At 41.2% G+C, this 27248-nt stretch overlaps 1 protein-coding gene across 4 annotated transcripts in view; it reads left to right on the forward strand.

Moving 5' to 3' along the window:
* KDM3A (lysine demethylase 3A) overlaps nt 1-22920 on the forward strand; it is a 51836-nt gene extending 28916 nt beyond the window's left edge. For 3 of the 4 annotated variants that reach the window (XM_057741457.1, XM_057741456.1, XM_057741459.1), the window contains 15 exons: nt 2523-2675; nt 2813-2908; nt 3285-3412; nt 4762-4957; nt 7385-7557; nt 7947-8183; nt 9548-9719; nt 12453-12540; nt 13524-13654; nt 17018-17137; nt 17218-17357; nt 18844-19020; nt 19103-19237; nt 19810-20799; nt 22410-22920. In XM_057741457.1, the coding sequence (XP_057597440.1) occupies nt 2523-2675; nt 2813-2908; nt 3285-3412; nt 4762-4957; nt 7385-7557; nt 7947-8183; nt 9548-9719; nt 12453-12540; nt 13524-13654; nt 17018-17137; nt 17218-17357; nt 18844-19020; nt 19103-19237; nt 19810-19890 (2027 nt within the window). In that variant the 3' untranslated portion in view covers nt 19891-20799; nt 22410-22920. The remainder of the gene's footprint in view (nt 1-2522; nt 2676-2812; nt 2909-3284; nt 3413-4761; nt 4958-7384; nt 7558-7946; nt 8184-9547; nt 9720-12452; nt 12541-13523; nt 13655-17017; nt 17138-17217; nt 17358-18843; nt 19021-19102; nt 19238-19809; nt 20800-22409) is intronic. The other variant, XM_057741458.1, reaches the window with a different exon arrangement.
* Nucleotides 22921-27248: the final 4328 nt, after the last annotated feature.

Raw genomic sequence — 27248 nt, forward strand, 5'->3', positions numbered from 1 at the left:
CTTGGAGGTTCCAGTTGGGTGTGTGCCGTGTCCTCGCTCCCTGAGAGCACTCTGACACTAATCTGGCAGCCCAGTAAACCACAGAGATCAGTGTGGCTGACACGTTAGAGCCAGCCCTCCCTCATGACATCTCAATATGTGATGTCGAGGGCGACAGCACATCCCCTGTCTGTGTGCCCCCGTAAGAGTGAGATAGCCAGCCAGAAGCACCAAGGGGCATCTACCCTTTTTAAGTCTCACACTTTGTTCCAGCATTTTATCTTTCCCAAATAGTTGCAAGTTAAAAGTGAAGCCTTTCCATCCCTCTGGTAGATATCTTTTCAAGATTTTGCATAACAAAATATGTTTCAATATAAGCATCCACACATACTGATCTTAAGAATTTTGGTTGTAGGTCCCAGGAACTAACTGAAGCTAGCTTAAGCACAAAAATAACTTATTGGTTATGTTTGAATACTCTTACATCTCAGAGTCCAAGGAATGGGCACTGGTTCGTTTCCAGGAGCGGGAATCCAGAGCGAGGTGGGGTATGGGGTTGTGAGCTCCTTGGGCAGCCAGAGTCCTACTAAAGAGAAGAGCAGCTGTAGAAGCACTGCGTTCTGTTGGGGTAGTAGAGACTCTGATAAGCCAAGAATCATATTCAAGTTTGTTTTTCCTGCAATCTTCTATTTAGGACAAGTGATACTGGTTTTCCATTTTCAGTAGAGATACACATGTTTTCTTCTATACTTTTAAGTAAAAGGAGATTTAAAGAAAAATTCTTAAGTAACTGGTCTAGAGGTGGTATATGAATGATCGAAATGTAAAAACACTTCTTTGGAATATATTAGTAGCTTCACTCCTGAATCAGCAGGGCTGTTTTAAGCTACTGATGTTTTTCCTTTGCTCAAGGTGAGTCATCTGCAAAAATGTGTTTTTTTTTCATACCAAAAAAGGCACAGTTGTCTATTAAGAGCATAATTAAGAAACTCTGTCCTTAAAGATATAAATGTGATTAACCTTTCCTCCTTGCCTATTTGATTATCCTGTTCCTCTTTATTTCCTCTGTGACAAGCTGGTCAGTTGGAGAGAGGAACTCACTGTGAGTGGTACTGAAAGATGCCACCACATGGTGTTTCTAGAGGTGGGGGTGGGGGGCTACCCTCTGATCCTGCGATTAGGAAGCAGGTCTCAGCCTTTATACATATATTCTGTCTTTTCAATGACAAATAATCATTAAATAGGCAGCTAAGAGATCTCAGACTACTCTCTAATAAAGCAGTCTAATCCAAGTGACCAAGGTGAAGTTCATAAAATCTCATCTGTAAAATGCCTGAAGCTCTATGTGTTGTGCACTGAGCTTTTACATTGTAATGAAATGGCAGAGGTTCACTCAGCAGTTGGATTAATTTGAAGCAAACTGAACTTAGTCATTTGCCTTGCGATCAGTCTGAAAAAAGAAGTAACCACTGACTGGATTAGCAAAAGATGTTCTCCGTAGAACATGAATGTGACAGCATTGATCCTGTCTTGTTCAGGAGAGACAGACAGACAGACAGACAGAAAACAGCCTTCTGATCAGCAGACATTGGGCTTTTCTGTGACCCAGGAAAATGTCCTCCCTTTGCTCTTATTCCTTGAAGCTTTCTGATGATGTGTTTGGTTCTCTTCCATCGGGGGCAGGGGTACGATGTCTTGCCCAGTCCTGGAAGACTCCTCCCTCCAGTTATCAGGGCTTGCCCACTGCAGCAGGAGATGCTACTTTGTAGAATCTAGATTGTGCCTCAGTCTGTTGCATATTTGGCTAGTGTGAGTCAGTCCTGGGTGCCTGCATTACTCCTGGCTCTAACAAAATTGAGTTTCTGACAGTGGCCCATGAAGGAACTGACTTTGGACCATTGTGCTGGTTAATGTGCTGGCCCCTCCAGGTTCTCTAAGTGCCCTGAGGTTTTCAGTGGGCAGTCTGAGTGCTTTCAGGCATCTGTGAATAACCTGACACTCTACACTGAAGGTTGGGTTTGTGTATTTGAATCATTTTTTTCCCTTTGGAGAAAACATGGTCCATGCTGCCTTTATAATCTCAGAGGGTCTCATGACCCAAAAGGTAAAGAACCACTGGTGCCTGTGTCTAAACTCCAGCTTGTGTAACCAGTGTTGCTTTTTTCATTGATTTATTTAGCAGGACTTTCTACGCACCAGGTGTGTGCAGAGCTCCTTGGAGAGGGTGGGGTGGGAGGTGGGGATAGGGTACAGCCTGAACAGGGATTCAGCTTGCATGGAGTTTAGTCTCCTAGAGGGAAGTAAAACGGCACCTGACTGTGTACAGTGTGAAGAGGCCTGAGTCTGAAGGACCAGTTGATGGGAGTGTGCAGGAACCCAGGAGAGCTTCCTGGCGGGGGTGGGGACATGAGACAGGCTCTGGGGGCTGAGCAGTTGATGGGAACACCAGTGAGAGGAAGGAATGGCGTGAGCTGCCCTCCCCCCTCGCTTTATTTGAGGATCCCTCTTGTCCCTAAGACTAAGTGATTTATTGGTTTTTGTAGGACAGGTTGCTTGGAAGCGAGCTGTCAAAGGTGTTCGAGAAATGTGTGACGTGTGTGACACCACCATCTTCAACCTGCACTGGGTGTGTCCTCGGTGTGGGTTTGGAGTGTGTGTGGATTGCTATCGGATGAAGAGGAAAAATTGCCAACAGGGTGAGAACTGACTTGACTCTTCTCCAGATCCTTCTACTCTTAAATTAAGCCTTTCATTGATTTGTGGTTGATGGATGATTGAAACTTCTGGGGCCAGAGTCCGTAAAGAGCAATTACTACAAATCAGTTATTCGCAGGTGCTGCCTACAAGACTTTCTCTTGGCTGAGATGTGTGAAGAGTCAGATACACGAACCAGAGAACCTCATGCCTACACAGATCATTCCTGGAAAAGGTATTTCACGTGGTGCAATGATTTTCCTTTCCTGTGTCTTGGTTAGCTCATAGGGACTGGTAGTTTGGTTTTACTTTGTGTAGTGCAATTACTTGCTCATTTTATTTTAATATATAATGTAAATTGTCCAGAAATGTATTAAATCTTGCCCCCAAACTTTTCGATTAAGGCCTTGTAAATAGTTTTGTAAAAGGAAAGAAAGTGGCACATTTGGGGGAAGGCATACTTAGGATGAAAAGGAGGGCTTGTAAGCACCCTAAAAAAATGCTGCTAAAAAAAAGTCATCCTGTTAGAAACGTCAGCTTCTGCTTTGTAATGTTGAGGTTGAAAGTACCTAATATCCTTGTTCTGATGTTTGACTGTGCCCTTTTTTTAGCCCTCTATGATGTTGGAGACATTGTTCATTCTGTAAGAGCAAAATGGGGAATAAAGGCAAATTGTCCCTGTTCAAACAGGCAATTCAAACTCTTTTCAAAGCCAGCCTCAAAGGAAGACATAAAACAGGTATGCCTGTTTATGCTGGATTCACCATCCTTGTGATTGTTGTCTGTCTGTTTCAAATAACCCAAGGATTTCTGTAGTGTATTTGAAGGGGAGCATGGGGACAGCTGTCAGTGCGAAGGGAGAGTTCATGTTTCATGTGACACTTCATAGACCCATTCTCAAGTTCATGTTATTTTTGTAGACCTCATTTGCAACCTCTTTTAATAGGCTTTTAATTTTTGTTCCTTGAAAAAGCAAAAATCTTTTCTTCTATATCTTCCTAATAAGTTGTTGTCAAATTAATATAGGTTTTTTAACTTCTCATGTTTTTCACAGTTAAAATTATTCAGCTAAGCTTTAAAATTTTTTAAGTTACTGAATATATTTTACCTATAATATATATGAAGAACTGAAGAAAATAATACTGAAATAAATCTTTATGTAGCTCTCACTCAAATAAAAAATGTACATTTCCTTGGTGCTCATGTGCCTCTTCCTGGTGACATTCCCTTCACCTCCACCATCACATCTACCCCCCCCCCCCATTGTCTCCCTTTCTCTGCCTCACCCCAATAATTGTTATCCCATATTGTTTTTAGTAATCAGAAATTATTTTACATGTTCATAAAGCTGTGGTGTTGAAGGCAGCATAGATAGAAGGGTTTTGATCTTTGTAGTCAGAACTGAATTTGAGTTCTTTTTCTGACACTTTCTAGTTGTGTAACTTTGGCTCAAATGAACTGATGTGTTTATGCTTCAGCTTCCTCATCAGTAATAGAGGAATAGTAAACAATGCTGGTAATTGGGCATCACAGAATTATATCACATGTAAAGTGAGGGCCCAGACCATAACAGGAGTTTGACTCTCCTTTTTCCTTCTTATGTATGTATAACTCACTAGCTAAGTTGTCATGGAAGTTTTTTAAGTAATAGAAAAATAAGTGGTGTGCTCTGTCTGTCCAGTTTGTTGTTGTTGTTGTTGTTGAGTTTATGTTTTAAATTCTTTTTAGAGCTGTTCATAACTTTTTAAAGTCTACTACACTGTGCTACATCAACAGAGCATTTTCCTTCTTCTGCATCCCATTTCCTTCTGAAATCACAGCTGTATTTCCTACCCTGCCTCATTTATTCATTCACTTAGTCAGTGTTATTTTCACTAGTAATACTTAAAAGCTACAAAATTAAAATCTCTGCTACATAGTTCTGCTCTGTTGTTGCCAGATTACTGCAGCTGTGGTAGTGTCCAGGGCTAGTAGGTGGTTTTGTTTTGGCTATTTCTCTCTTACTGGTGAGCAGTTAGGGGAGAAGGTAAGAAAAGGGAAATGTAATTTTTCAGCTTGTGTAAAATTCTCCTTTTATATTCAACGCAGACTTCCTTAGGTGGAGAAAAATCGGCTCTTGGTGCTGTGCTGCAGCAGAATCCCTTGGTGTTGGAGCCAGTGGCTGTGGGTGGAGAGGCTGCCTCCAAGCCAGCCAGCAGCGTGAAGCCTGCCTGTCCAGCCAGCACATCTCCTTTGAACTGGCTGGCAGACCTGACCAGCGGGAATGTCAACAAGGAGAACAAGGGTGAGTATTTCCCGCTTTCCTGAGAGCTTTCGTCCGTTCCCAGAGGGACTTGGCGACTTCAGTTACTGAGAGAACAGAGTGGTTAGAAGTGATGTGGAGTGGAAAGTGGTTCCCTCTAGTCACCCTGAGACCTGACACAGATACAGCACCAGAGAGAACTTTTGCTGATGATAGGACTCTAGGTAAGGTTGAGACTGTGTTTGGCAAGAATGGAGTGGGCTGAGACTTGTTTTCATAGTGATTTTTGCCTTTCTGTCTTTACCCTGTATATATTTCCTATTTTGTCTAAATTAGAATGTTCTGGCTTCAGCTTTTTCTCATCTGTGCTGTTTTCTCAGGATGCTTGATGATAGTATAAAGAACATGGGTTTGGGGACTTCCCTGGTGGTCCAGTGGTTAAGAATCTGTCTGCCGGTGCAGGGGATGTGGGTTTGATCCCTGGTCGGGGAGCTAAGATCCCACGTGTTGTGGGGCAACTGAGCCTGCGTACCACAACTAGAGAGCCTGCGCACTGCAACTACTGAGCCCATGCACCACAACTAAAGAGAAGCCCACGCACCACAATGAAGAGCCTGCGTACCACAATGAAAGATCCCACATGCCACAACTAAGATCTGATGCAGCCAAATAAATAAATGATTAAAAAAAATCAAAAGGAACATGGGTTTGGTATCAAGTAGTTACATTAGAATTTAGGTGATCCTGCTTTCTGGCTGTGTTACAAGAAAGAAAAATTGAAGATCAGTTTCTTTCATGCAAAGATCCCAAACAACATCTCAGTGAATAGAATTTAACACTATAAATTAAGGAATCATACAGGGTGACTGAGCAGGGCTTCAGAAATGCAGCTGTAGTTTTAACATCAAAAGTGTGGGGAGGGACTTCCCTGGTGGCACAGTGGTTAAGAATCTGCCTGCCAATGCAGAGGACATGGGTTCGAGCCCTGGTCCAGGAAGATCCCACATGCTGTGGAGCAGCTAAGCCCGTGTGCCACAACTACTGAGCCCCGTATGCTGCAGCTATTGAAGCCTGTGTGCCTAAATCCTGTGGTCTGCAACAAAAGAAGCCACTGCACTGGGAAGCCTGCACAACGCAACGAAGAGTAGACCCCGCTCTCCGCAACTAGAGAAACTGGCAACAAAGACCCAAAGCAACCCCGCCCTTCACCCCCCAGCAAAGTCATATGAGGAGATACAGAAAATGAGTAAAAGTCAAAGCCTATTTATAATTTTTTTTAAACCCTTAAATTAGGAAGAGAAGGGACTATCCTTAATCTAATAAGTTTCTACAATAAAACTGACAGCAAACATCCTAAATTATGATTGAATTTTTTAATTGGTTGAATAATTTTTTAACAGTTTCCCTCTGTGTTCAGGCATGAGACAAGGATTCCTGCTTTCACTCTTTTTTTTTTTTTTTTTAATTGGGTGCATTGAGTCTTTGTTGCTGCACACAGGCTTTCTCTAGCTGATGTGAGTGGGGGCTACTCTTCATTGTGGTGCATGGGCTCCTCATTGTAGTGGCTTCTCTTGTGGAGCACGGGCTCTAGGCACGTGGCTTCAATAGTTGTGGCACATGGGCTCAATAGTTGTGGCTCACGGGCTCTAGAGCACAGGCTCAGTAGTTGTGGGGCACGGGCTTAGTTGCTCCACGGCATGTGGAATCTTCCCAGAGCAGGGCTCAAACCCGTGTCCCCTGCATTGGCAAGCAGATTCTTAACCACTGCGCCACCAGGGAAGTCCTCACTCTTTTATTAAACATTGCACTGGAAGTTCTGGCTATTGCAGTAAGGTGAACAAACAAAAAGATGTTAGGATTGGAAAGAAAAGGAAAGCTGTTGGTATTTATAAACAATTTAATTATACATGTGAAAAATCTAAGAGAATCTATATTTATAAACATATCTATCGGGACGTCCCTGGTGGTCCAGTGATTAAGACCGACTTCCAGTGCAGGGGGTACAGTTTCCATCCCCTTGGTCAGGGAGCTAAGATGCCACATGCCTCAGGGCCAGAAAACCAAAACATAAAACAGAAGCAATATTATAACAAATTCAGTAAAGGCTTAAAAAAAAAATGTCCACATCAAAAAATCTTTAAAAAACACCCAAAAACAAAAACTTGTCTATCAAGGTTGATAGTTACATTGTTCATTTACAAAAATCAGTTGTAATTTGTATACCAGGAATAAAAAAAGATAAAAAATGCAGTTTACCATACGTAGTATTACCTTGGATATTGGATATTTATTTTTGTAATAGCAGTTGGAAATCCTTGTCTAAATCAGTAATTAGTATTTATCCTCTTAAGTTTCTTGGTTCCAGTAAAAGAAAACCGAGTTCCAAAGTAATTCTGTTAATAGAAGACTAGTAAGGGATTTGCCTTTCCAAATGCTTTTCCATCTGGATGTTTTCGGTTTTGCTTTTAGAAAAACAACCAACGATGCCCATTCTGAAGAATGAAATCAAATGCCTTCCACCGCTCCCCCCCTTGAGCAAATCCAGCACAGTCCTCCACACCTTTAACAGCACAATTTTGACACCTGTAAGCAACAACAGTTCTGGTTTCCTCCGAAATCTCTTGAATTCCTCTGCAGGAAAGGTACGCCTTTGTTTTACTGTTTGTATTCCCCCTCGCAAAGGTGAATAGAATCAGAATAAGAAGAGAGGAGAGGAGCTGAATTAGGAAGTGGAAAGAAGGGTGTGAGTCCCATGCTTTCCTTCACGGGTACAGAGGCTGTGTCACTGGCACATAGGCTTCACAGGGTTATAATTCTGGGCTGGGTCCTTTCTCTTGTTAACACTTCTTTCCTGTACTCACTTCTGAGAATTTTGTGATGTCAGCTAGAGGAAGAGGACTTACCTCTATGAGGGTCCTGGCTTGGATTCTTTCCTGTATATGTAATGTGTATTCATCCTACCACTATAGAAATGGATTTTTTGGTGGTAGGAAATGACATATTTAAAACTTGTGTTCTTTCTCAAATTCAGACAGAAAATGGACTCAAGAATACACCAAAAATCCTTGATGACATCTTTGCATCTTTGGTGCAAAATAAGCCTTGCTCTGATTTATCTAAGAGGCCTCAAGGACTGACCATCAAGCCCAGCATCCTGGGCTTTGACACTCCTCACTACTGGCTGTGTGATAATCGCCTGCTGTGCCTGCAAGATCCCAACAACAAGAGCAACTGGAATGTGTTCAGGGAGTGCTGGAAACAGGGGCAGGTAAGAGGCGCCTCTGCTCCCCAGCCCACTTCCCATCTCCTTCCTGGTGCCTTTGGTAGACTTCTGACAATCCCACCCCGCATTCCCTCCCCACCCCTCCTGAATTTTACGTGGTATATGCTTTATCTCTTGTTTTGTACTTTATTGTTTAGGGCAAATACAATTAGAGCAGAGTGTGACTGGGAGTCTTATTTCTTACGCAGACCATTCCTGAGCTGTATTTTCTGATGAGGTTTTGATTGCTTCCAACCAGTCATCCTTGTATTTGTGATGAGAGCACTCTGGGCTCAGTGATTCTTGTGTGATAAACCTCAATAGGAGAAGTGGGAGTATAACTAAGGCTGATGGGGTTTGGGGGATTAGACAAAACAGGATAAAAATCAGGGATCCCTCTTCCATGAATTAGGACCTTGTGTTGAAGACCATTTTAGGTGGCTCTGAGCCATGTGATGTCAACTTGGAATTGGTGTGTAGTCTCCCAAGGGAAGGGGCATGCTTTAAAGGGCAGTCGTGTTCCATCTTAAGTTTTGGTTGATAGTTTAGGAGATGCGTGGCTTTGTAGACGTGCTTCTCTGCTTTCCTGTTTTGGTTTCTGTTTCCTGGGCCTTTGTCTTCTCTTCTGGACTAAACAGAGTCCTCACTAAGGGAACACTTTGCTCTTGGACAAGGCCAGGACTTGGGAATTGCTAAATAGAAAAATGTATGTATTTAACCAAATATTTTTTTTCTGTCCTGTGTTCTAACAAGATTTGCTCATGATGACAACGATAGACTGAATACAGTCCTCCGACTTGTTTTGTTTGGGTTGTATAATGTTGTGTGCCTTTTATTTTGTTTTTGTTTTTTGGGTTTTTTGGATTACGTAGTTTTTTTAAAAATTGAACTTGTTGCCAATATTTTAGTCAGGCTGTTTCACATAAAGATCAGGATTTCTGGCTTGTCTTAGATAACCAAAAGACATGGAGATTTCCGGGTCATATTCCTGCCTGGTAACAGTAGGCTGCAGGCCAGTGGCAGCGCCCTCTTTGGACAGGGCACTCTTGCTGCCTTTGTCTCTCCTTCAAATCTCCTGCCTGGCCCTGAGCCCTGGTGTTGGTATTCTGTAATGGGATCTGAGTCAGAAGGTATAATCCTTGCTCTTAGAAACTCATTAGTGTAGTTTGAGAGCAAGGAGTGTGTGTAGCGGGTGAGTGGTGAAGACAAGAAATGCTGTGGGAGCTCTGAGGACTCAGCTGGCATTTGGGATTTGAGACTGAAGACCAGCCACAGAGAAACAAACCAGCAGCTCTTTGAGGCGGGGCTGCCTCGGGTGAAGGGACGGAGCTGGGGGAATTCAAACTGAAGTCTTCGTTCTCTTCTCTTAGCCAGTGATGGTGTCAGGAGTGCATCATAAACTGAACACTGAGCTTTGGAAACCCGAATCCTTCAGGAAAGAGTTTGGAAATCAGGAAGTTGACCTAGTTAATTGCAGAACGAATGAAATCATCACAGGAGCCACAGTAGGAGACTTCTGGGATGGATTTGAAGATGTTCCAAGTATGTATTAAAGACCTTTAAAGGGGGTTGAGGATGTGAAAGGGGTGGACACAGGAGTAGCAGGAGTCTGCGGCCCTTCAGTGGCAGCAACAGCATTTTCTGTGACTCTGGAGTTCAAAATTAGTGTCTCACCTCTACACAGTTTATGCTTCTGAACTGAGACAAATTCACTTTGTAACTCCTCAGAGAGTGAGGTTTTAGTCACCCCTTCCTCAGGTGCCTGCATGTCTGTCCTGTGACAGCAATGTGCCCAAGGGGAGAGGAGCACGTGTGACTCGAGGCTGGTGGTTTATGTAGCCTTTTTATTTTTAAAAAATTTTAATTATTGTTTAACAAGATAAGTAGACCTGAGAGTGCCAGAGAATGTGAATCTGTTTAGCACAGGTTATCCTGGTCACCGCCTGCTTCACCTGGGTGAGGGGGATGGTGGTGGTAAGGAGGCTTGAGTGTGTGGTGCTCAGGCTGGGCCCTTTTCCGTGGACTGGCCCGTCAGCATAGGCACCTGTCCTCATGCTCTCACCCTCACTGGAGGGCTTGGCGGGTCATTCTTTAGACTCGCAGTAATTCAAGTTTGCTCATTTATCATTCTCATTCTTTCAAGACATATCTTTACCTTGTAATTGCCTGCTTCCTTATCTCCTGTTACCCACATTTACAAGTTATGGCCCACACTTACAACAAACTTTATAACAAAGTTGTAGCTAACTCTAATGTGGCATGATGGGGGTTTCCACATGTAGATGTTAAGATGGAGTTTCAGACGTGAGAAGTTGACCTGGGGATCAACATCTGTGAAATGCAGGAGGAAGCAGGACTGGAGAAGAAGTTGGCTGTGGTGTAGACTCAGCGAAGCCTCAGCCAGTCTGGCAGGGGGCTCTGGGGCAAGCATTGCCCCCCATTGTCTCAGATTGGGCCTTTATCCGCACACCTCCCTCTCTCTGTAGGTGCTGGTGCCCCGGGAAGGGCATGACCTGGCAGGGCAGCTCTCTGCAGCTGAGGCAGACCCCAGAGCTGTGTCTGGGCAGCAGGTCCTTTGAAAGGGGATCTAGAGGCACATATACCACAGTGCTTTCCAGTTAGCCTGGGTTCAAATCCTGACTCTTGATATTTACTTGCTGTGTATGTGAGCTTAGTAACTGCGTTTTCCTGGGGCTCGTACCTCCTCATGCCTGCACACAGTTACGGCAGCCCGGAGTCCACCGCAGTCTGCCTTTTCCATGTTGCTGATCCTGTTCCCCAGACCCCCAGCACACCCCCCACACTGAAACGCCACTGGCATCGTGAACATACTCTGCACCCTGTGTTTTCCTCTGCTTGTTCTCTCCAGGAGTGTGCACCTGTTTGAACTACATTATGGGACAGTACTTGGTTGACCATGAGACACTATACAAATGTTAGTCCTCATGAATATAGGGTTTGAGACTGGGTTCCAGTTTCAGTTCTGCTGCTTAGTAGTTGGATGGCCTCAGGCATCTGTCAGTTTCCTTGTCGAAAAGTAGGAATATTAAATAGTGCCAGATCTCACTGGGATGTTGGATTTAGTTGTAAGGACTAAATGGTTAAAACACATAGAGACTGGAACACAGCAAGACATAAAATAATAGTTATCAGTGCTGTTAGTCATAATTATCAACAGGTCTTTTTCAGTTAGAGCCCCTTGGTTCTCGTTTCCTTGACGTTACCTGCAGTGGGTAATTGTTCTATTACAAGAAAATAGTTCTAACTAAACCCTGTGTGTATCATCCAGAAGGTTGGGGTGGGTGGTAGAGGGTGGGAAGAGTGGGCCCTATTAGCCCTGGTTGTCCCGGAACAGAAGATCAGGTAGCTTCAGTCTCTCTGAGCACAATAACTCATTTATATTTCACTCTGACTTCAGAAAACTGGGTTTTCTAAACATCTAGGGCCTTCAGTTGTTAAAGTGCATTGCTGTTTACTAGTTGGGGCGCTGCTAACTTCTTCTAGAACACTGTGTCAAATCTGTCAAAACACCACCTGCGTGGAGTGAACCAAAGTGAGTGGCTGAGGACTTCCCTGGTGGCACAGTGGTTAAGAATCTGCCTGCCAATGCAGGGGACACGGGTTTGAGCCCTTGTCTGGGAAGATCCCACGTGCCACGGAGTAACTAAGCCCGTTCGCCATAACTACTGAGCCTGTGCTCTAGAGCCCACGAGCCACAATTGTTGAGCCTATGAGCCACAACTACTGAAGCCCATGTGCCTAGAGCCCTTGGTCCACAACAAGAGAAGCCACTGCAATAAGAAGCCCACACACTGCAATGAAGAGTAGCTGCTGCTCGCTGTAACTCTAGAAAGCCTGTGCACAGCAACGAAGACCCAATGCAGCCAAAAAATAAATAAATAAATAAATTTAAAAAACAAAAAACAAAGTGGGTTGCTGAGATCTCAAAGAATGAGTAGCAGTTTAATAAGCATCTGGAAAAGATAGGGCTCTAATACAATTAGTTGGTGACCTTTATTTTGCTACCCCTTGCTGCTACATGGGTACGAATGGATTTCTTGGCACTGTAGAAATAAAATGATTGGCAATTCATGGGAGGGGAATATTAAAGAAAAATAATATTTGTATACCAAATGTATCAGGTTATGAAGATTTTGCTGAGATAAATAAATTTTATTTGCATTGTTAAGGCATAAGGTGCTAATTTGCCATTGATTTTGGTCTGTTTTCTGAGTTATGAATATTAACAGTTCAGTAATTCCGGTTACCTTTCAGACCGCCTGAAAAATGAAAAAGAGCCAATGGTGTTGAAACTTAAGGACTGGCCACCAGGAGAAGATTTTAGAGATATGATGCCATCCAGGTACGATCTTAGGGAGGGGAGAGATGATCCTGTCCTTGACTGGGTAGGTGGAATTCATTTTGAGGTGGTGAGATAAAGAAGTTATGGACCTTTAAATCTGGCTCAGTAATGAAAACTCCACATGTTTCCACTCTCGTGCTCCCCAGAGAAGAGGCCGACTCAGATGTACACGCACGGAGTTGGAGGCAGGAGTGAGATTAGACATGTTAGGGTTGGGTGTGATATATCACTTTAGACACCAAGACAGCAGAATTGCTAGAGCCATTTTCCTGATTTGAGCTTGAACCTTGCAAAGAATCCGCAGAACTAATGAGTAATATATCCCTTCATGTCACTTCTTATCATCAGGAATTTGTTGCTCAAATCTTTTGTCTGAAATATTCTAGATCATTTTGATATATATGTGTGCTGTAGGAGAGAAAAGACATCTTTGTGATAAGCACTATAATTCTAACCTTACATTTTTTTAAATTTATTTTTTATTGAAGTATGGTTGAATTACAATCTTGTATTAATTACGGCTGTACAGCAAAGTGACTCAGTTATATATATATATACACACACACACATCCTTTTTCATATTCTTTTCCATTATGGTTTATCGCAGGATATTGAATATAGTTCCCTGTGCTGTACAGTAGCACCTTGTTGTTTATCCATCCTGTGTATATACCAGTTTGTATCTGCTAATCTCAAACTCCCAGTCCAGCCCTCTCCCACCCTCCTCCCCCTTGGCAAACACCAGTCTATTCTCTATGTCCCTGATTCTGTTTGCATTTCACAGATAGGTTCATTTGTGTCATGTTTTAGGTTCCACATATAAGTATCGTGTGCTAACCTTAAATATCGTTAATGACAGCTATCTCCATCTTCCCGAGCACAGGTGTTTTGTCGTTCCTTTTGGTGTAGAAGGAGCAAATCAAATCCCACGATGTACTGGAAACACAAGCTTATTTTGTAAATTCATGGTTCTCTTGTCCTAGGTTTGATGATCTCATGGCCAACATTCCACTGCCTGAGTACACAAGGAGAGATGGCAAACTGAACTTGGCCTCAAGGCTGCCAAACTACTTTGTTAGGCCAGATCTGGGTCCCAAGATGTATAATGCTTATGGTAAGGAAGGAATGGCTAACTTGAAAAAATTATTACAGGAGTAAAGCAAGTCAAAATGTTCGGGGTGTTGATTTTTGGGGAGGGAGAGGTGGAAAACGTCTGTAACCCTAACCCTTAACACAGCAATAGTCTTCATTTTTTGTTTCCTGTCATTCCTTGGCCATGTGGATGTATATTTCCCTCTCATAGTTGCAGTTGTAGGACATATGCTGTTTAAAAATTTTCTCCTGCAGCTAATATTATACAGTAAAATCTTTATATGTTGCTTCATGATTTTTAGTGTGATCATTTTTAATGATTGCATGGTACATAATTGCATGAATATAATTTTATTGTCTTAATGTTGCTGGACGTTTAGGTCAGTTTGCTGGCATTCCAGCTGTTTTTAACATCTTGCTAAACTTACATGCAATGTTCTGTGTTGGTGGGTAGTAGTTAGTTGCTTAAGTTAGTATTGCAAACACCCTTTGAATTGTATTTCTTTGATTTTATTCCTTCCTCCCATAATTATCCCAACTCCGATCTCTCAGACTTGAGGGTGGCAGGCCAGAGTCTTTTGGCATCTTTGCCATCCTCTCCGGACACTGTTGGGGGAGGAAGGAGAGAGGGCTTGGACCTCAGACCCCCAGTTCTTCTGTTATGGTGGAGTTGGCCCAGGGAACTACCTGGAGTGAGGTCAGGGAACATTCCAAGAGGGGAGTTTACGTTGGGAAGTTCCCACAGCCTAGATGCCCAAGATAGTTCTGCCAGGGGGCAGGGTGAGCAGTGGTCTGTGGGAGAGAGGACGCAGCTGGCAGGAGTCATCTCACCTATTCCTCTTCCCGTTGTCCTCAGGTCTCAGTTTAGAGAGCCCATGTGGGTCCGCGTGTGGGTCTGCAGCGTGTACCATAGCTTAGTTCCCTTCTCCCAGCCCCTCAAAGCAGCTGGGTGGTTGGGATTTCAGGGCATATTCTGTTCATGGTGAAGATTTATAGTGAATTTATGTAAGTGGAAGCATTTTGCCACTGAAGCAAGTAGTGTGATGTTGCATAGTGATTATCCATGCCTTACAGAAATTATGAAGCTTCATAAGGTAGAAGTGGTTATCTGAGAAGTTTTCAAAATAAATAGTCTGCTTGGTTTAAATAGCTTGACAGCAGATCTTTTCCTCCTAGATACCAGTAGATAGATGGCAGTGTTACTCTATAATAGCTTTTCCTATCAGAATTGTTCCCATTCAGAGTAAGCAGTTAGGAGTTGAAAATAGTGAAAACATGTTCATTTTCAAACACTTTACACTTTATCGTAAACATCATTAAGGCACAGTCGTTTTTCAAAAGTTGGGTGACTGAGATGTGACTTCTCCATCAGACTAAGAAGAGTGAAAGGCTCTTTGGAAAGATCATATAGTCACCTCTCTCCAGCTCCAACACCACAGATAGGGACAAGGACTTCAGGATGATAGAGGGGACATTGACCTGATCAGGATATCCAAGAGGTATCTAGGACTAGGACTTTCAAGTCTCCTAATTTCCAGACTTGAACCAACCTCCAACCTCAGTACTTTCACCCAGCAGGCCCTACTGTGTCAGCTTTTGTTCTTTTCATAAAAATCCATGGTGTGTTTTGTTTCAGGATTTTCTATTTTCTGGGAATCCTTTCCCTGGGACCATTGTTTTTGGTTCCATCTGAGTTCAGGCTCTCTCAGTTTAGAGACTGGTTTTATCAATGTGCAGTCACCTGTAGCTGGGATTGGATGGACTTTGGGCTGGTGGCTGGGAAGGTGTCGTTTCCTTCTTCTTTTGGACACTTTTTACTCAGGTTGGCACTGGCCAACCAGCAAGCATCTTCTGATGAGGCTCTGAGACTTGTTCACCTTTCCTCCCTCCTCCGAGCCCCATCTCCTTTCTTCTGCCCCCAGTGTTAACCAACATCCTGAAGTTTGTGTTTATCGTCTCCTTACCTTTATAGTTTTACCATATATATTTGTAGTCTTGCAGAATATTCTTTCAGTATTTAACCTGTTTTTGAGCTTTGTATAAATGGAATCAGACTCTGGATATTCCTCCATGCTGTCATGAATAACTGTGTTCATTTCATTCAGTTGCCTTCTATCACGTTGCTTTTTTTTTTTCTTCTCAAATTCCACTTGTTTACTTTTTTTACTATAGAAAATTTTCCAAATGTACTGAAAACGTGGGAGTGTAGGATAGTGACTTCCCATATTACCTGTGCCCTGGTTACAACCCGTCTCAGGTTTTTTTCTCGCGTAATTGTTTCCTTATTTCCTCCCTTTATATTTTTTCTTTACTATTCTAAAGAAAATCTCATATATCATATGATTTTATCCACTGTCTGTTGCTTTACCTCCTCCTAGGAATGATAATTTCAGCAAACTGGAAAGAAAGGAAAACACACCAGAGTCCCAGGGCCATGGTCCCTGGTTGACATGATAAGGTGCCCTCTGCTGTGTATAGCTGCTCCTAAACCACAGGCCCTTTCAAGCCAGAGAGAAGTCCCTTGGCCTCCAAGCAAGACAGGGCTGTTTCAGGGCTTGGTGGGTTAGAAAACAGCCTAGGCTTGTCCACCCCAAGCTATGCTTGGCTCTGCTGCCCATTCAAGAAGCAGTGACCTCATGTCAGGATGGGCGTCCAAGGTAACTGCAGGGCTTGATGAGCCTCAGGGTGAATGCTGAACAAAGGAGCCTTCTCCTGGGGTAAGCGGTTAGAGGCTCGGATTGTGAGCACCAGTGTGGACCTCGTGCTCTGGCTCACCGCTTTCATAGCTGAGGGATCCAAGGAACATGTGGGCAATGTTCCTTCTTATGCTAAGTACACAGTCATTTGAGGTCCCAGCTATACATGTTTGTGAGGGGAATGGGGTGGGATCTGTTAGACTCCCCATCTTATGTCTTACCCCAGAGTCCTTCTAGGCTGTGACAACCAAAGCTTGATCTCACCTGCTTGAGCAAACATCCTTTTGGCAAATCCCAGCCTCAGTAGTCCACTTTACCATTCCTGAGTCCTGCTTTTTAGTTTTGGCTTTCTTTTCTTGCTAGCGTATTGACTCATTTAAAAAAAATTTTTTTAAATAATTCTATCCAGGATTTTTAGTTGTTCTCAGCAGGAGGAAGCCTATTTTGCCTGTCACCAGAAACAAATCCTAGTCTTAGGAGTTGGTTTTTTATTCTTATAAATAAGTATTTAATAAGAGCTTTTTTTTGCAAAGTTGAAAGGATAAAATAACCTAATATTAAATATTGTTCTATTACTTTTACATGAGTAGAAAGGTAGCTTTTAAATTTTGTGATCAAGTATTCCAGGGAGTGGGAAAGACTGGCAGTCTTTGCTGTCTCAGTAAATTTAAGGCATTTTCTGTTTGTAGGACTAATTACTCCAGAAGATCGGAAATATGGAACAACAAATCTTCACTTAGATGTGTCTGATGCAGCTAATGTCATGGTCTACGTGGGAATTCCCAAAGGACAGTGTGACCAAGAAGAAGGTAGGATGCTGAGAAAAAAAGTGGGGCTTATTCTCTGAGCTGAAATGTTGTGGTCTGATATTTGCTTTCTCTGTCTGCAGAAGTCCTTAAAACCATCCAAGATGGAGATTCTGATGAACTCACAATAAAGCGATTCATTGAAGGAAAAGAGAAGCCCGGAGCCCTCTGGCACATATATGCTGCTAAGGACACGGAGAAGATACGAGAATTTCTTAAAAAGGTGTGCTCCTTACCCGCTGCATGTGAAGAGAGACACGCAGGATAGCAGTATTATATTACATATCAAGACCTGCCTGGGTTACTGGAGAATAATCACAAGCTCAGAAGTTAGGTCTGGGCATCTCAGACTGGATAGGCTGAAGCTGGTTGCTAAGGAACAACGATTTCTAGATGATTAGGCTCACACCTCTGAAAAGAGGGGAACTTGTCTTTTTTTTTAATGACTGTGTTTTATGTTTTAGTGCATTTGGAGGTTTTTGTGCTCTACCTTTAAGGTAGTTCCTCTGATCACCACGTAGTATCTATTTGTTTTTGTTTTGTTTTGTTTGTTCAGTCTAAACAGTGTTTAATATGAAACAAGTTTAGCGTACAAGTGAAAACAAATTTTATTTAGCTTAATATGCAGGGTTTACTCATATATACTACTTTTTTTTTTAAGTTCTTTATTAGAGTCTAATTGCTTTACACTGGTGTGCCAGTTTCTGCTGTACAACAAGGTAAATCGGCTGTATTTATACATATATCCCCACATCTATTTGTTTTTATTGCCTTAAAAATCTAAGCGCTTCAGAAGTCCATGTATCATTTATTCGACCTTGATAGCTGTGTTCAAAGTTCGTTACTAAGGTCCTTGTTTTTTTTGTGCACCCTAATTTGTAGTAGATCAGGAAGACCTCACACCCTACTGTGGCCATTAGCTTATGTGGGGAAGGGATTCAGGGACTTTGAAGATTCCATGTTTCCAGTTAGCAGGTTGTTCAGCAAGGGTTCTGTGTGGAAGCGCTAGGCAGCGGAAGAGATGGACAGATTCAGTTTTTAACCTCTTCGCCACTGAGGCTGCTAGTTGCAGCCCAGACATTTGTGGCTGGTACCCTTCAGTTGTTTATGAGGAATGGTTATGAGTGCTCCTGGCCTGCTGCCTGGTGCCAAGTTAGATCCTTTACCAGCATTTGCTTCAATCAAGATGTTTCTGGCTAAGGGTAATTTGACTCTCCCAGAAAACCTGCTGGTCACCATATTGAGCCTTTGATAGTGCCACCCTGAGTCTGTGCTGCCAGGTAGTGGGTCTAGAATAAACAAGTTCAATCTACAGGCAACTTTGGGATTGTTTCATAACTCAGGTTGTTAAGTGAAAACAGGTTTTTAAAAACTGCAGTGTAGCAAGTCTGTTTCTAAGGAGCTTAAGTCTACTTCCATTCAGAAGTCTAGGCCAAAATATTGTCCAAACACAGTATTTACAAAAATATGCAGACGGCCCGTCACGGTTTATAGGAAATGACACAAGGGAACCCACATTTTCTTTCAGTCTCCTCTTGGTTCATTCAGTTTATGTCTTTGAGTAGTATTTTCTCTCTCTGCCAACAGGGGCACATGTTAAAGAAGGCCTGGCATTTACTGACTGACTGCCCACGCTCTTCAGGGGTCAAAATGCCCTCATTGAGGCCCAGCATGTTACTCAGTTTCATAATGTTTGGAATGTATTCCAGGTATCAGAAGAGCAAGGTCAAGAAAACCCAGCAGACCATGATCCCATTCATGATCAGAGCTGGTATTTAGACCGATCACTAAGAAAGCGTCTTCATCAAGAGTATGGAGTTCAAGGCTGGGCTATCGTGCAGTTTCTTGGAGATGTGGTATTTATCCCAGCAGGGGCTCCACATCAGGCAAGAACCGTTCCCGTATTCTTTGTTCTCCTTACACTGCAAACTTTGGCACGTGGTACTGATGTGGCTTGTTGTTTTCCAGGTTCATAACTTATACAGCTGTATCAAAGTGGCTGAAGATTTCGTTTCTCCAGAACATGTTAAACACTGCTTCTGGCTTACTCAGGAATTCCGCTATCTGTCACAGACTCACACAAATCATGAAGATAAATTACAGGTAAAATGGCTCTGATTCCTGGCATTCTCTGACTCTGGCTTCATGGCCCATTACTGACCTTATAAAAATAATCAGCGGACTTGGCCATGTCACACTTGGTACAGTGAGTGGATGCGCTGGCTTCATGTCTAGTTCTGCTACCTGCTTAGGCAGAGGAGTAATAAACAGGAAAGAAATCTCATTTTGGTTTAGAGGCTTTCGGTGGTGAATTATCTAACATGATTTCATGTTTGGAAAACTAGGGAAGTAGATAAACTCTGAAAAATAGAGCTGTAGCCTGGAGCTTGCTTGTGTCTGCACTCACTGGGGGTGGGGCCACGCAGGATCAAAGCCTATGGAAGGGGGAGAGTGAGCTTTCAAGTTCTTCAAAGGAGGCGTGGATTTAAAATGTGTATAAAATAAGAGCCTAAAGGAGTCCCAAGGGCCTTTCAAGTATTATTAACATTTCATATTGAATTTTGAGTTTTAAATTTCAAGAGCATAGTAATGAAATTGGTAAGGGGAAAGTTTATTTTTACTGACAGATTTTAGATTTAATGGTAAACGAACCCTATTTTCTCTCATTCTTTCAGGTGAAGAATGTTATCTACCATGCGGTGAAAGATGCGGTTGCTATGCTGAAAGCCAGTGAATCCAGTTTTGGCAAGCCCTGAGGGTCCCAGAGGCGCCTTACCCCTGCACATTGGAAGTGAATTACTGGCAGCTGTTCAAACTCTTCAGGCAGGATTCCTGTGGACTTTGAGACTCATGTTACCTCATCTTCTTTTTTAAACTGTACCCACCTGGTAAGGGTACTCTGTCTAATGTATATTTCTAGTGTTTACAGACACTAAATGTGTATATGTAGTAACTATTTACAGAACATGCATCCTTAAACTGTGACTTCTCACCTAGTGCAGAGCTTCTACCCAGCTGTAAAAACAGAACCCCTTATCAGCTCTGGAACAAGACCCGCAGTTATTTCCCAGCCGTGTGGTTGGACAGCTTAGTCAAATGGGTTAAAACTCTTAGGAATCACTGCGCAGTTTATTTGGGTTGTGTGTTGTTGTGTCTGAGTACCCTGTCCCCCACCCCTTAGGGTTCAGAAGAGCAGTGGAGGAAGCGACCGCCAACGTGTGGACATTGTATTGCATTAGGACTGGCATTATATAGCAGAAGTCAACTACTGTACAATTCTTGGGGTTAACCATCTTTAGTTAAATGGAGTTTTAATTTAAATGAAGCTTTGCTAATTTTAAGTGTTAAGCATTTTGCATTAAAGTATTCATATAATGTTTTGACTCAGTTTATTGGCATTATTCTCTGATTGCAGAGTCAACACACATTTCATCAATGTTACAGGTGTAAGAGTTTGCTCCAGGAACTCGTCTTAAAAGCACAGAAATTCGATGCTATAGTGATTTCTGAGTGGTTGTTACAATGCTAACATGGAAACAAGTTTCTCCCCAGCCAAGTGGAAACTCCTGTCATACATTTGTAAAGAAACACCACTGATTAACTACCTTTAGAAGTGACAGTTAACCAAAAAACCAAATAGTGACTGGTTAAATGGTTCTAAAAAGGTAAGAAATCAAAATACCATGTCTCTCTTCTGGCGCTTTATAATTTAAGAGTTTAAAAAGAAAAATGAAATTATTAGAAGTTTTAGAACAGTAGTATCTAAAATAATCATCCCTATGAAGGAAGAAAATTCATAAAGAAGCCACTTTTCTATAGCTCGTTGATTCTCCTGGACAGCTATAGCTGTACTAAAAGAAATTAAAGTGAAATCAAGTAGCGTAGACAAGGCTTAGAGCCTGGGTTTTTACCTATGCGCTCAGAGGAGGAGATCGAAGACCCATGCCTAATGCCAGCGCACTTCAAGACAAAAATTTTAATGGATGAACTTTCAAAAACATGAAGTTTTCTGAAAAGAATAAGTAGAAATATCTACGTATCTTAGTGGGAAATGTCTTCCTGGGACTTTCTTACCAGAAGCTCCTTTATACAGTTTTGGATCTAGAACTGGCACTGTTAATTAGAAATCTCTAATAGCCAAAAGAAGAGGAAAACTTGGATTCTCTATAGAGGAAATCACCTTTAAGCAAGGCCTCAAAGGAATGCCACGGATAGTTCCAAGGACTGTCATTCACAATCAAATGCATTGTACTCACAAATATGAAAACTGAAAGCTACCATGAGCAAGAGTCAATGCAAACCTGCAAACAGCCATATTAAACCTGTGAAGTTTGTAGATTCTGGAATGATCCAGCACTTATTTTATATTCTGAAATGTTTAGTATGTTTGAAGAAATAAGAGTATAGGAATATGATGAAACGAGATTACCAGAAATGACCAGATTTGGAAAGAAGCCGAATGGAATTTACAGAAATGAGACATGATGGTTAAAATTAGAAATGTAGCGCATGAGTTAAGTAGCAGAAAAAAGTTCTTTTACGAAGTGAAAGCTTGGTAAAAATAACACAGTATAGCACTGAGTAACAGGAAACTGTAAGGAAGCGTTAATATATAAGCGGGACACAGAAAAAGTATAGGTTTGACGATCAGTGACAGAGAATTAAGAGACTGGTAAGGGAGGGTGACATTCTGAGACTGAAATTTTTCCAGTACTGACATGTCAGATTGAAGAAGCCTAACTAAATCAAACAAGATAAATAAAATACCCACACATGTGGGTAATAAGTAATAGTAATAAGTTAAAAGAATACCCAAAACAAATAGGTTCTTAAAAGTACCCAAAATGGGGAAAAACATGATCTTCAAAAGGGTGACAGACCAGCAGTTGACTTCTTAACAACAACAGTGGGAGTCAAGAAAGTAGATGCAACTCTTACTGTGCCGGAGAGTATGCCTGAAAATAAGTCTAGACACAGCAAAATATTTTCCCTGTTCTTACTGACATTTTCAGGTGAAAGCTGAAAGTTTCTTTCCAGGCCCCTGCTGAAGGAATTTTTAAGAATATCCTTAGGATAAAAAAAAAAGAAAAAAAGAATATCCTTAGGAAAGAAAAGTAACCCACATCATGATGCAAGAAAAAATGGCATACAAGGGAAATTGTAAATTCATGGATAACCTTAAGCAACAGTGGAACAATGTTTGTAGAAGTCTGGATAAAGTTCCCCTAAAAGCTAAACATAGAATTAACATATGATCCCATGGGTCCAATCCTAGGTTTATACTCAAAAGAACTGAAAGTAAGGATTCAAGCAGATGTCCACGCATGCTCATAGTGGCATTATTCACAAGCACCAAGAAGTGAAAACAGCCCAACAGATGAATAGATGAACAATGTGGCATGTATGTACAGTGGACTGTCAGTCTTGAAAAAAATTCTGACACATGCTACAACACGGATGAGTCTTGAAGATATGCCAAGTGAAATACGACAGACACGCAAAAGGACAGGTACTGTATGAGTCCACTTAATGAGGAACAATCATATTCCTAGAGTAGAGACAGAAAAGTAGCATGATGGTTACTGGGGTTGAGAGAAAGGAGGAATGGAAGTTATTGTTGAACCGGTACAGTTTCTTTTTGGGAAGATGAAAAAATTCTGGAGATGGATGTTGGTGATGGTTGTACAACATTGTAAATGTCCTTATTACCACTGAATTGTACACTTAAAAATGATTAAAATGGTCAATTTTGTGTTGTGTATATTTTAACCAAAATAAAAATTAACTCCGAGTAGGAACAGTTTTTGCAGTTGAATGAGAAAATGACATTCTTAATTTTAATTGATTAAAAAAGGTAGGAAAGAAGGAACAAGTGAGGCTTTTCTGAGTACAGGCTTCCCCCCTATTCGAAAGTACCAAAAGTAGAGGTTTCCTCTGAAACCTTTCACAAGCGTAGAAGCAGGTACCTTAGGACACATCTTGCTAATGGATGTACAAAATAAACCAACATAAAGCACAGACGCTCACTGACATGGTTCAAAGTTATGGCGACCTGATGCTGAGATGCTGAGTGTGGTTTCTTGGGAAGGACTTTGGCAGTGCCTCTTCCACTGCACCGGATATGTGCTGTCTCTGTAAAAGCTTGCTGCAAAACAAACACTGAATGCTATTTTTGCCTTTTGCCTTTTTTTTTTTTGTGAAAGCAAAAATCCCCTTTAGATCTCTTTCAGTTAGCAAAAACAGGTACTAATGTAGGTATTTCATAAAAGTGAACTAGTGTAAAGCAAATGTTCAAAAAGTGGGGGCTACCTGTGCTCCAATTGCAAGATAAAGATGGTCTGACTGGATTAAGTAAAAGACTTGGCTATATGCTACTTACAGAAGATAGAGTGACTGCAGGTTAAAAGTAAAAGCATAGAAAAAGTTATATCATGCAAACATTGATGAAAGCAAATATGGCTATATTAATACCAAAGTGATTTTAAGACAGGGTTTTACCAGGGAGAAAAAGTTTTCACAGTCATAAAAGAATTAATTCAGCAGGAAGATATAATAACCCCAAGTAGGTATGAACCTAATAACAGAACTTCAAAGTAATATGAAGCAAAATTTCACAGAAAGGAGAAAACAAATTCACAATTGTAGTTGAAGATTCTCACCCACCTCTTGCTGTAAATGATATAATAAACATATAAAACCAATACAAATATAAAAAATTTGAACCTATCAAGCAAATTGACCAAATTGACATTTATTAGAATACTGAAGCCAATGGCTGCAAAACACATTCATTTCAAGGGCACGTTGCTTATCCACCAAGAACAAACATACACTGCCCCAAAAAAACAACTGTAAATAAATTTCAAAGGTTTATTGAAGTTGAAATCATATTAAAGGATATGTTCTGTGATGACAATGGAAACAAAGATAACTACAAAAGTTCTCAAATGTTGAGAAATTAAGCAACATACTTCTAAGTAACCCGTTGATCAAGAAGAAATCAGAATGGAAATGAGATATTTGGAACAATAATAAAAACCATTCAAAAATGGTGGAATTGTTTACAACAGTGCTTAGATGGGAATTTATGGCTTTAAATATATATGTAGTAATATTTCTGAAATGTTTAGTAGAAGCACTTGATTAGTGAAAACATGCAATAGGAAGATTTTTAACTGGATCAGATTTTTCAACAGATCTAAGACTTCAGATTTTACACTATATTTTTTATTATACATTTTATTTTATGTTACTATGGTCTTGTCATATATGACACCATGTATATTCAGGTACGTTCTCTCTATATTCACTTTGTTGAGAGTTTTTATTAGAAATGGATGTTGACAGCTCCCTGTCAGCCACATGATCCTGAGGGTAAACAAACAATACTCGTCAGTGTACTGTGGTGCTTGTGTTTTTACATATTGTGGTTTTTGTTTTCACATCCTGTAATGTCTACAAAACACTCATCTGCGTATGCTGCGCCTAGTGGGAAGAAGAGGAAGGCAATTACTTTTGAGATAAAACTCAAGATAATTGCCCAGCACGAAAGCTTGGACAAGCCAGTAGTGGTCATTGCACATGAGTTAGGGATTTTCTATTGATAATCCCAGGCATCTTAAAGGATAAGAAGTGAATCAGTGATGCAGTGAAACAGCGTCAATTAAATACACTGTCATCACGAAAAAAAGAACTGGGCTAATTGATGATATTGAAAAATTACTTGTCACGTGGAAGACCAGATACAGAAGCATACACCACTTAGCCAAATGATGACCCAGTTCCAAGGCAAGAAGTCTTTTCAATTCACTCTTTATTTTTAGTATTTATTTATTTTGGCTGCACTGGATCTTAGTTGCAGCACTTGGGATCTTTGTTGCGGCATGTGTGCGTGATCTAGTTCCCTGACCAGGGACTGAACCTGGGTCCCCTGCGTTGGGAGCACAGAGTCTTACCCACTGGACCACCAGGGAAGTCTCCGATTCACTCTATACACAAGTGTTTGTAGCAAGTTGTGGGAGGTTTCAGTGCTTCAAAAGGCATCGTAATTTTCACAATGTGAAAACTTGCAGTGATGCAACAAGTGCCGATGCTGAAGGTGCTGGGGCTTTTAAGGAAGAGCCGAGTAGAATGATTGTGGATGAGAAATATCTGCCAGAGCAAATCATTAGTCTTGATGGAACAAGCTTGTTCTAGAATTGGATGCCAGAACATACACACGTTCATGAAGAGTCCAGGACAACGCCAGGATTCAAGGCTCTCAGACACCATTTAACACTGCTTTTGGGTGGAAATGTTGCAAGGTTCAAATTAAAGCCTTTCCTAATGTACCACTTAGAGAACCCTAGAGCATTCAAGAATGTGAGCAAGCATACACTCCCCAGTTATTATTACCATAATAATAAAGCTGAGATAACAGTAGCTTTGTTTGAAGACTGGTTTTTGTGAACTGTTTGTCACAGGCAAGAGAATATTGTAGGCAAGACAACATCCCACTCAAGCTCATCTTAGGCAAAGCTCCAGGGCATCCACAGCCTATCTGTGACATGCATCCTAATGTGAAGGTTGTGTATTTGCCTCTGAACACAACCACACTCTAAATGCTAACCATCCGTGCAGCATGGGAAGAAGTCACACAGCAATGCATGAATGGCACTTGGAAGAAAGTTTTGAAGACATACATGGACGCACTCAAAGGCTTTTAACAAAGATTCTGCTGTTGCTAAAATAGTTAAGTAACAAGATACTAGTGCTTGGGAAGCAGCTAGAATTGGATGCTGATGAAGGAGATATTCATGAGCTGCTTAGCATTGAGGCTGAAGAGCCTTCAGTGAAGAGCTGATTGAACTGGAGGAAGAAAGAAGTAAAGAAGTTGGGCAGAGGAAGAAGAAGTTATACCAGGGAGGGCACCAAGAAAGTTCACAGCAAAGAAACTGGCAGAGGCGTTTGCTACTATCACCAGTGGTGCAGCGATGTTAGAAGAAATGGATGTTAATTACAAGAGGTTGGCAAGACCTGGCAGCCAGACACAGGAAGCTGTTGCTTGCCATAGAGAAGAAAAACTGCAGGCAAAACTGGTTATCTTCTTGAAGAACACTATGCGTGCTAAACCAAGTGTCAATGCCCCAGGTCCTTCTACCAGCTGTTCTCAAGCCTCATCAGAAGAGAGATGGATGACCCTTTCATTGTAGTATCCCCATCACCAACAATTAATTTTAGTTCAATGCTTCATTCTTCAGATCCATTAATGGTGAGTACTCATACAGCTATTCTGTTTTTCACTTTCACTACAGTATTCAATAATTCTAAAATAGCCTTGTGTTAGATGATTTTGCCCAACGATGGGCTAATATGTGTTCTGAGCACATTTAAGGTAGGCTTAGGCTAAACTATGATGTTCAGTAGGTTAAGTGTGTTAAATTCTTTGATGTTATGATATTTTCAAAAATTTACAGATTTATTAGGATATAACCCCATTGTAAATAGAGGGAGATCTGTAGATAGGATAAAGGGCATTTATGAAAAAGTGCAGCTAAAATGATACATAATGGTGAAATACTTAGTACTTTCTCCGTAAGGACAGGAATAAATCAATGGTGTCCACATTCTAAACACATCTATTCAACATACTGGAGGTATAATGAAAAATTATATCACATCCAGGAAAATGTGACAGATTAACTTGTTAGTTTGTATATAGGGTAAGATGCTTGTAGAATGCAGCTGAAGAATAATGTAAGAGAAAATATGCAGCCTTAAAACATTTATTAGAAAATGAAAAAGACTGAAGGGCTAGAAAAAACAAAGCAATACCACAATACACAAAGATTAATGAAAGCTGAAATTAAGAAATGGAAATGATGAACAAAATCAACAACTAATTTTGAAAAATATTAATTAGTAGCATAGAAAAACTCCTGCTAAGATTGATGAAGAAAAAGCAAAAGCAAAATGAACAATATTAAGAATAAAATGAAAATGTACCTGTTGTAGAGGTTTTTAAAATAAGTGAATTCTATTAATGTCATATTAATTTTAAATATTTTATTTATTTTTATTTTTGGCTGTGTTGGGTCTTAGTTGCAGCACGTGTTCTTTGTTGAGGTGTGCAGGC

The sequence above is a fragment of the Hippopotamus amphibius genome, chromosome 7 (genome assembly GCF_030028045.1).
Source record: "Hippopotamus amphibius kiboko isolate mHipAmp2 chromosome 7, mHipAmp2.hap2, whole genome shotgun sequence".
NCBI lineage: Eukaryota > Metazoa > Chordata > Mammalia > Artiodactyla > Hippopotamidae > Hippopotamus > Hippopotamus amphibius.